This window comes from Myxocyprinus asiaticus, chromosome 24 (assembly GCF_019703515.2).
Source record: "Myxocyprinus asiaticus isolate MX2 ecotype Aquarium Trade chromosome 24, UBuf_Myxa_2, whole genome shotgun sequence".
NCBI classification, from domain to species: domain Eukaryota; kingdom Metazoa; phylum Chordata; class Actinopteri; order Cypriniformes; family Catostomidae; genus Myxocyprinus; species Myxocyprinus asiaticus.
In genome coordinates, this window is record NC_059367.1 from 42,628,527 (window position 1) to 42,644,412 (window position 15,886).

Here is a 15,886-nt window from a genome sequence, read left to right on the forward strand (position 1 = left end):
AACTACGTTCATCTCTAGGAGACAGAATGCGTCTCCTTCCTGAGCAGTATGATGGCTGCATAGTCCCATGGTGTTTATACTTGCATACTATTGTTTGTACAGATGAACGTGGTACCTTCAGATGTTTGGAAATTGCTCCCAAGGATGAACCAGACTTGTGGAGGTCCACAATTTTTTTTTTCTGAGGTCTTGGCTGATTTCTTTTGATTTTCCCATGATGTCAAGCAAAAAGGCACTGAGTTTGAAGGTAGGCCTTAAAATACATCCACATGTACACCTCCAATACAGTACACCTCCTACCAGAAGCTAATTGTCTAAAGGCTTGACATAATTTTCTGGAATTTTCCAAGCTGCTTAAAGGCACAGTTAACTTAGTGTATGTAAACTTCTGACTCATTGGAATTGTGATATAGTCAATTAAAAGTGAAACAATCTGTCTGTAAACAATTGTTGGAAAAATTACTCGTGTCATGCACAAATACAACTTGCCAAAACTATAGTTTGCTAATATTAAATCTGTGGAGTGGTTAAAAAATGAGTTTTAATGACTTCAACCTAAGTGTATGTAAACTTCTGACTTCAACTGTAAATGCTTAACATATTAAATAATGTAACCTCATCATAATTTTTCACATTAGATTAATGAGAATTTGGGGTGAAATGTGCTTAATTGTGATGAAAATAATGCAAATGCAAAAAAATCTTTCCATTTTGGGGCGAAATATGACTGGTTTCATGAGATTCACCCTGATATCTTGTGTATATTGAAAGAGTCAAACCAAACAAATGTACACACCTGTGCATTCAATTAATTTCTGATATTAATGTTGGAATAATGTTTTCCATGTGTGGCACAGAGCACCTGGCAAAAACTTGTTTGATTCAATGCTGTCAGACAATAAAATATGAAACTGTTTATGGAGGAAAGTTTCTGAAACACAATTTTCTGTGCTAGGATGTGCAGTTGAGTCGAGCGTGTATCTCCTGGAAATTTATGTATGCCTATTTTAGCCACAGGAAGTGGGGATAACATTAGTGAAGTTTTAGGAAGTAAAAAAAAAATGGAAACTGCATTTTTTACGTTAATGTTTCTAACGTGTTTAACAGTCAAATATTAATCGCAGAAATTAATGAGTTAAATTTCCCAGCCCTAATTAAATATATATATAAAAGGGCTAATCTACGGCTAGGTGTGCATTAAACCATTTTAAATGCACGACGTGGAGACGAAGAACCATGCACCGCAAAGTGCATTTAAAATTGTTTAATGCACACCTAGCCATGGATTATCCTGCTTATACCATGGTCACTTGCTAGCATTGATTAGTTAAAGCTGTCATTAATTAATGCAGCGCAAATTTGGACGGGAAGAATTAAAAATAATGGTTAACTTTACCTACAGGTTGTTAGATCTAGAGTTTTGTCTATTTTAAATCAGACACAGAGATATAGTAGTGCGATAATATAGTTTTTTTGGAGACCAAACACTCTTTAAAAACTTTGAATATAAATACTCAATCCAGATATAATAAAGCAACATAATGTAGAAGGGTTGGCACTCCTGAGAACATGTATAATTCAATTCCTATTCGTTGTCATTTTCACAATAATGAGGAAGAGCGCCGTTGCTGATGTGACAGTTGTAAAAGTGTCACTTACTGTTCATGATAAGGAGAAAATCCTCTTGAACTCTGAGACATCAATATGGTATCCATTATTACTACACAATTGAACGGATTAAGAATGAAATCACGATGTGGCCTTGCACGATTACTAAACCGCAAAAAACGTCTCCATTCAGAGGTTCAGTCAGCGATGCGTGATCGCGGGGTGCCCTCTAGCGGTTACAGGTGCACATGTTGAGTAGGGCAGACATTTTAGATGAATATTTATCATATTACAACATAAATCATCTTGTCAGACAGAGAAAGACTTTCCTAACAAACGTTTTAGGTGAGTGCTTCACAATTGATTTAAACACGGCACTGCATGACTTGATGAAGTTGTTTTGTGATGTGACGGTTAATCCCAGATCTGAGACTATATTTGCATAAAACTCTCACAATGTGTCATTACGTGGGACAGCAGAGAAGGTGCATTAATATAGAACGGTGATTAAAACTGACTGGAACTACCTGTGCATTAAACAGTTTTAATGCACAGCCAATCAGAATCGAGTATTAGAACAGACCATGGTATAAATATATACTGTATATACAATACATTTATATAATATAAATATTATAAATTATGTTAGTTTATAAAGACTTTAAAAAACCATATATTGTATGTTTCCACATTCAGTGTGAATAAATGACTTGTGTATGTTTACAGTATGTGAATTAAACTTGCACTGTAACAGACGAAATAGATAATTAAATTGTTCCATTTCAGTTATTATCATTATTGTTATTTGTTATTATAATTGTATATTAATGCAATTATGACAGTAAATTGCCAGCCAAAATGTCATAATTGTGACAGTCCTAGTGGATAAACCCGTAACTCCAGGCCGAACTCTTACCATAAATATTATCCTGAAATCTGATTGGTTGACTGGAATGTAGATCCAGGAACACGTCCTACTTGTGTAAATCACATTAAGTGTGACAACATGCGTGCGTGTGTGTGTGTGTGTGTGTGTGTGTGTGTGTGTGTGTGTGTGTGTGTGTGTGATGGTAGTGTGTCCCTGTGGCAGTTTAAGTGAACTGTGTCAGTGTTGAGAAATAATCTGGGTCAGTATTCTCGTGCCGGTGGAAGAGATGTGTGTGTGTGGGTGTGTGTGCCATAGATCATGTCGAGCAGCAGAAGAGAAATATCCACCACTGACTGCTGCAGCCCACAGGAAATGCAACATTCAGGATGTGATGTACATGTCACTACAGTTCATCTAGCTGTGATCTGGAAGTATCAGATGCAAAAGATCAAGGAAACCAGAAGAAGACCACATAAACACATCACATATGAATCCAAATACACATTGAATAACCTATTTGGACACTTAATGGACATGAGAATTAAGTATCTGCAGGTATTTTCCTTGTACACTCACAGTTTGTTTCCTTTGAGGGCGGCGTGATGCAGCAGGTTAAAGCCACGGTTGTTCTGCTGGGTGAAATCAATGTTGGGCACCACAGTGAGAATCTCAATGATGCTTCTGAAGTCTTTAGCGATGGCGTCATGTAACGGTGTATCTCCATACGAATCCTGACGACACAACATTCACTCAATCAATGATCTTCCACGTCCAAATGTTGTCTTGTAGTGCTGGGTAAAATTAAGGTCTCTTCACACAATAGGGCATCCAGTTCTTTTGATGTTTGAGTATGGGACCTTCTAATTACCAATTTAGATTTAACTCTGTGTCAATAACTTTTAATAATTAACTGCAATGTTAAAAATTTATTTGGGATTACACAAAAGTGAACACTACATGAAAGGGTTTTGCATTCCCAAAGTAGGGAAGAGCGGGGCATAAACTAACACACATGGTTTAAGAGTTTACGAACAAACTGGTATGATGAAATTTAATTCGTTTAACTGTTGCCATACCAACACTGTGTACAGAAAAAGTATTTATTTGATCTTCTATTAATTCTATTAATTTTAATTAGATCAGATACAGATGTTAGAGGGGGATTTTAAGCATATGTCATATGGTCTTGTTACAACATCCGCTGCCTATGGGGTACATAGTAACATTTCACTTCACTTCTTTCCAGCTAGATAATGAAAAAAGTTCACACTGTATTCATGAAACCAGACCACATTTTTGTACCAGACATGTGTCAAATTAATATGAAAAATACTTTGAACCTCAAGTGCATTTACAAAAGTGTTAGTCTGTGCCCCGCAATCATACACAGGCCCAGATGGAATCTGCAGACTTTTTTCCCACATTTTCTGGCTGATTTTGGGGGAAAATCTTCACATTATGAATGGGTTAACACACATAGTAAAATGTTGTATTGATAAGTAAAGGCATAATAACCTCATCATGTTTTTGTTTTCATCTAAAAGGTCCTGCGACTTACAATGAATAAATGACCATTTTTACAGTCTGTTGCATTAGTATTTATTTATTGCCCCTTAATACATTTAGATACAGTTCCTGAATATTATTAACTACATATTTAAATGTACAGACTTTTATATTTACTTCATTTTTATGTATTGTATTTCAATGGAAACATCAGCCATGACAAGATAAAACTGAAATGCACAGCTTTTCAACACTTCTTTTTACATATCTAAAAGTTGCTTGTTGGATAAACAAAGGTAAATGTCATATTATGCCACGCCTTCTAAGTAGTAAATGTTGTAAATGTGTGTAGTATGTTTCACCTGCAGGTTGATGTCAGCGGAGTGTTCTGTCAGTACTCTCACGACATCTGTGAAGCCTTTATTGACGGCGATGTGCAGAGCTGTACACATGGAGTTATTCAACAGATTCACACTGGCTCCTTTACTGAGCAGCAGGCGCGCAATCTCTGCCTGATTCCTACACACACACACAAACAAACACAGCACAAAACATGCATTATTAAAATGTAAATCAAATGAGACAACAGTGTGTAACTGTAGCACAGACAACACAAAAAGTTTCTTTCTGAAGTTGTGAGAAATAAATTATCATAAACAACAAAGAAAGGCTTGAACCTGACAAATAATTCAGTTATGATATCAAGCACGAGGAATGTTTTGTGTTTGATTAGTTGAGGTTGGCATTTAATGTGTTTTTAACTTTCACAAATCTACAGACCACATATGATTGTGAACGATAGATGACAGTGGGAGATGTTTCTGTGATTAAACCTCTATTATAAACATACACAGCATTACCATAATAAACACAGCAAAACATGTTTATAACATTTCAAAGTGTAAGAACATTACACATGTACTATATCATCATCAGTCTTGAGGAAAATGTATGTCTTTGAAGTTCATCCTGGATTAACTGCAGAAATTCTCATAGATGCACTGTCCTTTGTTAGTTGGCTGATGAAGGCTTTTGTTGAAAATTAAATGATAGACTATGTATTTCATTTCAAGAGTGTAGTCCATCAATAGACAAAGGTGATGCAGGCAGAGATCAGTGAGGTGCAACCCTGTTCAACCAGCAGGTCATTTCGGTGAGGTTCGGTGGGGTCCATCCTAAGTCCAAGGTTCAGGCAGTGGCATATGAAGTATCCCATGTCTTACAGTTGGAGTTGGCATCAGTTCATTCTCTGAAGTCCTTTGATAAATACTGAAGTGATGTCTGGCTAGCACCGGCTGTAGTTTGTCGCCATCACTCACATAGCAGTGGAGTCCGACACCAAGCAGGAACGGAGCTAGATCTGGTTGGCTCTGGTAACCTCGGGATATGAATCCCAAGACTGAGACATGGAAACAAAAATATTAATATTAGCGTAGATGCCATTCAATTTTATGCAGTGTTATAAATCATAATGGATGTTTCTGGTTCCAGCAGACCTAACTAAACCAGCCTAATTGTGAGTTGATGGATAAATTAGGTGTATGCCTGGCTAAATAGATGAGTCTTTAGTCTAGACTTAAACTGAGTGAGTGTGTCTGCATCCCGAACAGTATTAGCGAGACTATTCCATATTTTAGGAGCCAAATATGAAAAGAATCTACCTCCTTTTGTGGATTTTGATATTCTAGGAACTATTAACAGGTCAGAAGTTTGTGATTGTAATGAACATGACGGAATACAGCATGTCAGAAGGTCACTTAAGTACAGTGAAGATAGACTATTCAAAGCTTTGTATGTAGATAACAGAATTTTAAAATTAATACGAAATTTAACAAGTAGCCAATGTAACGAGGATAAAATGGGGCTAATATGATCATATTTCTTGGTTCTAGTCAGCACTCTGTCTGCTGCATTTTGGAAGAATGCTGTTCTACAAACATTGGAAATTTGATTATCAAAGAACAGATTGTTATCAAATATAACACCTAAGTTCTTCACTGTAGAAGACGACGTAACAGTACATCTATCGAGAGTCAGATTATATTTTAGCGGCTTATTTTTAGAGGTTTCTGGTCCAATAATTAGTACCTCTGTTTTGTCAGAATTGAGTAGAAGGAAATTTCTGGCCATCCTATCTTATTTCATTGATACACTCTGCTAATTTGGAGAATTGTGAATTTTCATTAGGGTTAGAAGAAATATAAAGTTGGTTATTGTTGGCATAACAGTGGAAACTTATTCCACGATTCCTAATAATATCTCCCAGGGGAAGCATATATAAGGAGAAAAGCAGAGGCCTTAAAACTGATCCCTGTGGCACTCCATACTTAACTTTTGTTTGATTTGACACTTCCTTGTTTACACAAACAAAGTGGTAGCGGTCTGATAAATAGGACCTAAACCAAGCTAATGCAAGTTCACTAATGCCAACATAATTCTCCAGCCTATTCAAGAGAATGCTGTGATCTATTATGTCAAAGGCAGCACTAAGATCTAAAAGCACTAGAAGAGAAATGCAGCTGCAATCAGATGATAAGAGCAACTCATTTGTAACTCTGATAAGTGCAGTCTCTGTACAATGACGGGGCCTAAATCCTGATGAAATTGTTAATTTATACCATTTCTCTGTAGAAATGAACATAGTTGGGAGGACACTACCTTTTAGAGTATTTTCGACATAAATGGGAGGTTTGAAATTGGTCTATAATTAGCCAATTTGCCAGGATCAAGCTGTGACTTCTTAATAAGCGGTTTGATAACTGCCATTTTAAAGTTTCTTGGACATGTCCTAAGGATAGCGAGGAGTTAATAATATTAAGAACAGGTTCTGAGATTACAGGGAATACCTCTTGTAAGAGCTTAGTTGGTATTGGATCTAACATACATGTTGTAGCTTTTGATATTTTGATAAGTTTTGTTAGCTCTTCATGACCTATGACAGTGAAGGATTGAAGTTGCTTGTGAGGAAAATTATGAGACACTGTTTTCTGAGGTGCTGTGACAGTTGATTGCATAATTCCAATTTTATTTCTGATTATTTCAATTTTATCAGTAAAGAAATTCATGAAGTAATACTATTGTGCTGCAATGGAATATCTGGTTCAGTCGATGCTTTATTCCTAACCAATTTAGCCACAGTACTGAATAAACACCTAGGATTTTTGTGTTTATTTTCTATGAGTTTGCTAAAATATGCTGACCTGACAGCTTTTAGTGCCTGTCTGTAGCTACAGACACTATCCTTCCATGCACCGCGAAATACCTCTAATTTTGTATTCTTCCACTTGCGCTCCACTTTCCGAGCTGCTCTCTTGAGAGCATGAGTGTGATCATTGTACCATGGTGCAGGGCTTTTTTATTTAAATTTCTTTAATCGAAGGGGGCGACACTATCAGGAGTGCTAGAGAAGTCTGTATTTATATTTTCTGTTATTACATCAAGTTCTTCTAGACTTTTTGGCTTACTGAGTATGTGAGGCATTTCTGGAAGATTATTAGTGAAGCTATCTTTAGTGGTCAAAATAATAGTTCCCTATCTGTCACTCACTCGACGTTGGTGTCGATGTAGTGACACTAGGGGTCACTCTTGGGAGCCCGAGACACCTCTGGTCTTTGATAAAGGGCCAATGAAAATTGGCGAGTGGTATTTGCATGCCACTCCCATGGACATACGGGTATAAAAGGAGCTGGTATGCAACCACTCATTCAGATTTTCTCTTCGGAGCCGAACGGTCATGCTCATTGAGCTGAATACTACTGTTCATTCACCTCTGCTGTATCTGACGGCGCATTTCAGCAGCTTCTCCCCCCTCTGCACTGGTGCACTGCAGAGAACGCCCCTGGGCGCTTCGGCAGAAAAACTAGAGAGTATATTTTCTGAAAGAGCATTTTTCCCCTCTAAAAGAGTATATATTTCTCTAAAAGAGCGCACACACGGAACGTCTTTTTAAAGATGCTTTTCCGATTGTGTGTTATTCCTGGTTGTGCTCGTTATCTCTCGCCTTCTAACAGTCATGACCACTGTCTTTCATGTCTGGGCACTGCTCACGCGGAGACAGCGTTCGTGGATGGTCATGTGAGAATATGTCCATGGCAACGTTGCGGTCGCGGCTCGCCTTCATAAGAAAGCGAGCCACCCCAGAGGCTCCCGCCTCGGTCCTTTTACCCACGGGCATGAGGCCAGCGCGGCTTGCACTGGGGACGATTTGGGGACTCCAATGGGACCGCCTCTGCTGGGTATCCCCCCGCGGACCTCCCATTTCCCAGCACGCTCGTCTGCCCCGATCGGGCTTCCGGGTGAGTCTGCCAGCTCGTCTCACGGCGAGTTCGACCTCTTATTCGGAGCCCACGAAAGTGATGAGCTCTCGAGCGCAGCATCGGAGAACGGGCTCGTCCAGTCAGAAGCCTCAGCTGGGCTCCTCCCTTCGGGGTCGATTGCCCAGTCACAGGCTGACGCGGATATGACGACATGCTTTCCCGGGCAGCCGCGAGCGTCGGTTAGAGTGGATTTCACCGCTCTTCCCTGAACCCTCACGGCTCGGTGATTGGTTCCTGGGCTCGCGGCGCCGCTCAAAGCCACGCCCCGCCCCCGTTCCTTTCTTCCCGGAAGTGCATGAAGAATTGACAAGGTTGCGGGAGGAACTTTTTACTGCCCGGTCCCGATCTTTTCAGCTTCCCCGCCCTCACTACCCTCGATGGTGGGGCGGCCAAGGGCTATTCGGCAATCCCCCGGTGGATAAAGGCGCTCGCGGTGCACCTATGCCCGCAGAGCGCTGCCACCTGGCGCGGGTGCCCAAAGCCCCCATCCAAGGCCTGTAGGTTTACGTCGTCTCTGACGGCCAAGGCCTACGGTGCCGCTGGACAAGCCGCCTCCGCCCTGCATGCCAAGGCTCTCCTGCAAGTCCACCAAGGCGCTAAAGGAACTGCACGAGGGTAGTTCCGCCCCGGGATTGATGCAGGAACTGCGCTCGGCAACTGACCTTGCTCTCCGAGCGACGGAGGTCACGGCGAGGTCTCTCGGGCGGATGACGGCCACACTAGTGGTCCAGGAGCACCACCTTTGGCTCAACCTGGTCGAGATGGGTGAGGCCGAAAAGACACGATTCCTTGCTGCCCCCATTTCCCAGGCGGGCCTATTCGGCGACACCGTCGAGGACTTTGCCCAGCAGTTCTAAATGGTAGAGCAGTAGATGGATGCTAGCCGGCATATCCTGCCCCGGCGCGGCTCAAGATCCCGCACCCCGTCTACTCATCGCCAAGGGCGTCCCCCTGCGGTGACTGCACTGGCTCCACCGCAGCCCGCCCCTTCGGCCCGGCCCCGCTGTGGAGCCCACCGCAGGAAGCAGACGCCACCCGTCTCGCAGCCGCCCAGAACCCGTGAAAGGCTTCAAAGCGCCCTTGAGACGGGCGACCCAGGGACAACGAAACCCGCTGCTCTGGAGCTGGTAAGCAGATCTTCATCTTTTTGTTACCTTTTGCATTTTGCACTGCATGCCCAAGTGGCTGCAGTACTCAAGAGCTCAGCAAGAGCGGTTTCCTTGTTCCCTGGGTCATGTATCCAGTGTGTACGGCCGTCATCACGACCACCGTCCACCACTCCATTTGGCAGGTTTGGCGCTCCAGCGGCGGTCTCCCGCCCCTGAGGGCCCAGCTGTGGCACAAATCCACCCCCGATGTGACAGTCTCCATGGGTCACAAGGACAGGCCTCTTCCTCCCCCGTCCCAGGCTGTTCCGGGGGTGGTCACAAGGAGCCAGGTAAGTGCTTCGATGTCCTTAGACTCAGCACGGCCAAGACGTGGTGTGGCACCTCGAGCTCTGCCCCGCCACAAGGCCCCACCTGCCGGTACATCCGATGACGTTGTCCCTTTGGTCTCCCTTGCATGGAACTTGGACGCATGGCTTGCGCTTTACCGAAGGGCGCGATAGAACCTGTCCCTCCAGCCGGGATGAAGAAGGGGTTTTTCAGCCCCTACTTCATCGTACCGAAAAAAGGCGGTGGGTTGAGGCCAATCTTGGACCTGTGAGTTCTGAACTAGGCTTTACACAGACTCCCATTCAAGATGCTGACGTGAAAACACATTCTGGCAAGCGTCCGGCATCAAGATTGGTTCGCGGCGGTAGACCTGAAGGATGCGTACTTCTACGCCTCGATCCTTCCTCGACACAGACCCTTCCTGCGGTTCGCGTTCGAGGTCAGGTGTATCAGTACAAAATCCTCCTTTTCGGCCTGTCCCTGTCTCCTCGCATCTTTATGAAGGTCGCCGAGACTGCCCTTGCCCCGTTAAGGGAGGTGGGCATTCGCGTTCTCAACTATCTCGACGACTGGCTAATCCTAGCTCACTCTCGAGATGTGTTGTGCGCATACAGGGACCTGGTGCTCTCACACCTCAGCCGACTAGGGCTTCGGGTCAACTGGGAAAAGAGCAAGCTCCTCCCGGTTCAGAGCATCTCTTTTCTCGGTTTGGAGTTGGACTCAGTCTCCTTGACGGCGCGCCTTACGAACGAGCGCGCCCAGTCGGTGCTGGCCTGTTTGAAGGCGTTCAAACAGGGAACAGTTGTTCCACTGAAACTTCTTCAGAGGCTCCTGGGGCAAATGGCATCCTCGGCGGTGGCCACCCCGTTCGGGTTGATGCATATGAGGCCGCTTCAGCACTGGCTCCAGACTCGAGTCCCGAGACGGCCATGGCGCCACGGGACACACCGCGTGGCCATCACATTGGTCTGTCACCGTCTTTTTAGCCCTTGGACCGACCTCTCGTTCCTACAGGCAGGTGTTCCTCTAGAACTGGTCCCCAGGCGTGTCGTGGTCATGACAGACGCCTCCAAAACGGGCTGGGGTGCAGTTTGCAACAGGCACACAGCCGCCGGCCTCTGGAAGGGTCCGCGACTGCATTGGCACATCAACTGCCTCGAGTTGTTGGCAATTCTGCTCGCCCTGCGGAGATTTCGGCTGTTGATCCAGGGCAAGCACGTGTTAGTTCAGACAGACAACACGACAACGGTAGCATATGTCAACCGCCAGGGTGGTTTGCGCTCTCGTTGTATGTCACAACTCACCCGCCGTCTCCTCCTCTGCAGTCAGCAGCAGCTCAAGTCGCTGCAAGCCAGTCACATCCCGGGCAACCTCAACACTACAGCGGACGCGTCGTCACAACAGGTTACCCTCAGGGGAGAGTGGAGACTCCACCTTAAGGTGGTCCAGCTGATTTGGAGTCGATTCGACAGGCACAGGTGCACCTGTTCGCCTCCCAAGAATCCTCCCCACTGCCCGCTCTGGTACGCCCTGACCGAGGCCTCCCTCGGCATAGACGCGCTGGCACACAGCTGGCCCCCTGGCATTTGCAAATATGTGTTTCCCCCAGTGAGCCTGCTTGCACAGACCCTGTGCAAGGTCAGGGAGGACGAGGAGCAGGTCGTCCTGGTAGCACCCTACTGGCCCACCCAGACATGGTGCTCGGACCTCACGCTCCTCGCGACAGCTCCCCCCTGGCAAATTCCCCTGAGGAAGGACCTTCTTTCTCACGGAAGGGGCACCATCCGGCACCCATGCCCAGACCTCTGGAATCTCCATGTCTGGCCCCTGGACGGGACGCGGAAGACCTAAGCTGTCTCCCACCTGCGATGGTAGACACAATCACTCAGGCTAGGGCTCCCTCTACGAGGCGCCTGTATGCCTTTAAGTGGCGTCTGTTCGCTAAGTGGTGTTCTTCCTGTCGGGAAGACCCCCAGAGATGCGCAGTTACATCAGTGCTTTCCTTCCTGCAAGAGAGGTTGGAAGGGAGGCTGTCCCCTTCCACCTTGAAGGTGTATGTTGCTGCCATAGCAGCACACCACGACACAGTCGACGGTAAGTCCTTAGGGAAGCACGACCTGATCATCAGGTTCCTAAGAGGTGCCAGGAGGCTGAATCCCTCCAGGCCGTGCCTCGTTCCCTCATCGGACCTCTGTAGTTCTTCAGGGTCTACAGAGTGCCCACTCTGAGCCTTTGCAGTCAGCCAAGCATAAGGCACTCTCCTTGAAGACTGCCCTCCTGACTGCGCTCACTTCTATCAAGAGGGTAGGTGACCTGCAAGCGTTCTCTGTCAGCGAAACGTGCCTGGAGTTCGGTCCAGGTTACTCTCACATGATCCTGAGACCCTGACCGAGCTATGTGCCCAAGGTTCCCACCACCCCTTTAGGGACTAGGTGGTGAACCTGCAAGTGCTGCCCCAGGAGGAGGCAGACCCAGCCCTGTCGTCACTGTGTCCGGCGCGCGCTTTACGCATCTATTTGGATCGCACGCAGAGCTTTAGAATCTCTGAGCAGCTCTTTGTCTGCTTTTAGTGCACAGCGGAAAGGAAGCGCTGTCTCCAAGCAGAGGATCGGCCACTGGCTCGTCGATGCCATAACTATGGCATATCTCACCCAAAACATGCCACCCCCGGTAGGGCTACAAGCCCATTCTACCCGTGGTGTAGCGGCTTCTTGGGCCTTGGCCAGAGGTGCCTCTCTAACAGACATTTGCAGAGCAGCGGGCTGGGCAACACCCAACACCTTTGCAAGGTTCTACAACCTCCGGGTGGAACAGGTTTCGTCCCAGGTAGTGGCACGCAACACAAGCGGATAAGCCCGGGATAGCCGGCCGGGTGTATCGCTTGCACACAGTGCCTTCCACCTCCTTTTGAGCTGAAGACGTGCGCCGTTAATTCCCAGTAGTGTTAACAAAATTTGTTCCCTGGTTGACTTCCTCTGAGCCCTGTGGCAGTCGAGTTTTCGGGGGGAGACTAGCTGCCGGCCCAGTACACGCGCTAAGAGCCCTGTTCTGGGGTAGGTGCTCCGCATGTGGTGGTTCCCTGTAAGGCTAACCCCATGCGATCTATATCTTCCGCTAATTCGTTTCCCTGTTGGCAAACTGCGTCTTCCTTGGGCAGAGCCCCTCTGCCCCAGTCTCCATGTTTGTAGTAACTCCTCCCCCATTGGGCGGGATCTACCTTGAAGGCTCTCCACATGGTTGGAAAGACCATGTGACGTACTTTTCCACTTAAAAATATCCCCCCCTCTCTTAGGGCGAGGTGTGGTCTCCGCGGTGTCCTACTCTTGGGAGGGACACCCCCCAACTAGACCTGGTGGCCCAGTCAGATAATCCCCCTTCTTTTTTAGGGAGTGGAAAAAGAGAAGGGGAAAAGAGGCCACAACTGGGTTAAGCCTGTCTCTATCTTTGGGTAGTCGACTTGTCCCCAAAAAGGGCCGTTCGACACTCATACATGTTGACCTGTGTGCTGGCTATGAGGCACACAGCAAGTCTGCCCACCACACACCACCAGTTCACGTAACACAGTTCAGCCTTGTGGCGTTTTGTATAGGGACCCCTAGTGTCACTACATCAACACCAACGTCGAGTGAGTGACAGATAGGGAACGTCATGGTTACTGGTGTAACCTCCGTTCCCTGATGGAGGGAACGAGACGTTGGTCCCTCCTGCCACAACGCTAAACTACCCGCTGAAATGGCCGGACCTTATATCGGCTCCTCAGCATAAAACCTGAATGAGTGGTTGCATACCATCTCCTTTTATACCCGTATGTCCGGGGGAGTGGCATGCAAATACCACTCGCCAATTTTCATTGGCCTTTTATCAAAGACCAGAGGAGTCTCGGGCTCCCAAGAGTGACCCCTAGCGTCACTACATCGACACCAACTTCTCGTTCCCTCCATCAGGGAGCGGAGGTTACACCAGTAACCATGATGTTCTACCTGAACAATAGTGTGGTGTAGATTGAGTAACATTAGCTGATCGCAGAATACAAGAGACAAGGTAATGATCTGAGATGTCATCGCTCTGTGGTAGAATTTCTATATTATCAACATCAACTCCATATGACTGAATTAAATCTAGCACGTTTATGGCGATGAGTTGATCTGTCAAACTTGTCTGACTGCAAGAGAGTTGAGAATATCGATAAATGCTAATCCCAATGTGTCATTTGCATTATCTATGTGAATGCTGAAGTCACCAACAAATAAAGCTCAATCTACAGTAACTACTAGATCTGATCGATAATTTGCAAATTCACCAAGGAAATCAGAATATGGCCCGGGTGATTTATATACTGTAGCAAGCGCAAAAGATGACAGAGGTTATTTATTTATATCTGACGGTGTCACATTAAGAATTATTACTTCAAAAGACATAAACTTATATCAGATGAGGCTTATGTTTATAACAACAACCTGGGGGAGTAGATTCATTTAAACTAATATATTCATCTGGTTTAAGCCAGGTTTCAGTCAAACAGAGTGCATCCAAACTATGATCTGTAATAATTTCATTTACAATTAGAGATTTGGTTGACAGAGATCAAATTTTTAGTAGCCCTACCTTTATATTATGTTTATCTTCAATATATTTTTATTTAATTTTTCAAGTTTGACCTTAAACAATTTTTTTCTAAATGATTTAGTGAGGGGTTTGTGTCTGGTAGTTTGGGGAACAGACACAGTCTGTATATGATATCTAGGTGATAAAGTCTTTATGTCTTGTAGTTTATGTGACCTGTGTGACATCTCAAGGCACTTAGAAGATGTTCGGATTAACCAGTTTGTCTGCTTCCTGACCTGAGCCCCAATTAGTCAAATACTATCATTATTAAGATTATGAGCCAAATTACTAGAGAGGAGAGTGGCATCTTCCCTGGAGAGATGGAGTCCGTCTCGCATTAGCAGGTCAGGTCTAACCCAAAAACTCTTCCAATTGTAACTATAAATCCTATGCTATTCTCTGGACACCACTCAGACATCCAGCCGTTCAGTGACACTAATCTACTACAAACCTCGTCACCACGATGAGCAGGGAGGGGACCAGAGCATATTACAGTGCCTGACATCGTTTTTGCAAGTTCACACACCTCTTTAACATTATCTTTAGTGATCTCCGACTGACGAATCCAGACATCATTAGTGCTGACATGAATAACAATTTTAGAAAATCTATCAAATCCAGGGCATGCAGAGTGACTCTAGCCAGGTCTCCTAAGCAACCAACTTGGCCCAGTTGCTAGGGAGGGTAGAGTCACATGGGTAACCTCCTCGTGGTCGCTATAATGTGTAGATCTCGCTCTCAGTGGGGCGTGTGGTGAGTTGTGCGTGGATGCCTGCGGAGAATAGCGTGGGCCTCCACTCGCGCTACATCTCCGCGGTAACACGCTCAACAAGCCACGTGATAAGATGCGCGGATTGACGGTCTCAGATGCGGAGGCAACTGAGATTCGTCCTCCACCACCCAGATTGAGACGAGTCACTACGCCACCATGAGGACTTAGAGCGCACTGGGAATTGGGCATTCCAAATTTGGGGAGAAATGGGGAGAAAAAATAAACAATAGTGGCTAGAGTCTCTATTTCCACCAATTATTAGGGCTCTTTCACCACTAGCGTTCGGATGCGTGCCTCTAGCTCATTAACCTTCTCCGTCAGCCTGACTAATTCCTTACATTTATCACATGTAAACCCCTCACTGCTGACGGAAGACGCTATACTAAACATGTGGCATGTAATGCAGGAAGCAATAACATGAGTGGATGCCATGACTTACCGCAATTGTTTGTTGTTGTTGTTTTTGTTATGGTTGTTCTTGAGCGGCGAGGGTTTGAGATCGATGTGGTTCCTGATCAGCAGATGTTTGAGATTGATGCAATAATCCGTGTAAAACACAGTGGAGAAAATGAATGCATGCAGTCAAGACTCGAGATGTAGACAAGCGGAAAAAAGAAAAGAAAAAAAGAGAGAAACAGGTACGCGTGATAAAATACACACAGATGAAACAGTAGAAAAGCGGAAAAAAACAAAGCACGCGGTAAAATGACAAAGGATAAAATGATGAACCTATAAGAATAAGCAATGCTAAGCAGGCTAGCAAGCTACAAACACA

At 45.2% G+C, this 15,886-nt stretch overlaps 1 protein-coding gene across 1 annotated transcript in view; it reads right to left on the reverse strand.

The window, feature by feature from the left end:
- Positions 1 to 15,886, reverse strand: part of LOC127415172 (E3 ubiquitin-protein ligase MIB2-like) — a 140,746-nt gene that overhangs the window by 21,918 nt on the left and 102,942 nt on the right. Inside the window, exons 12-13 of the mRNA XM_051653791.1 lie at positions 4,345 to 4,501; positions 3,053 to 3,207 (exon numbers count right to left, since the gene is read on the reverse strand). Of these exons, the coding sequence (XP_051509751.1) occupies positions 3,053 to 3,207; positions 4,345 to 4,501 (312 nt within the window). The remainder of the gene's footprint in view (positions 1 to 3,052; positions 3,208 to 4,344; positions 4,502 to 15,886) is intronic.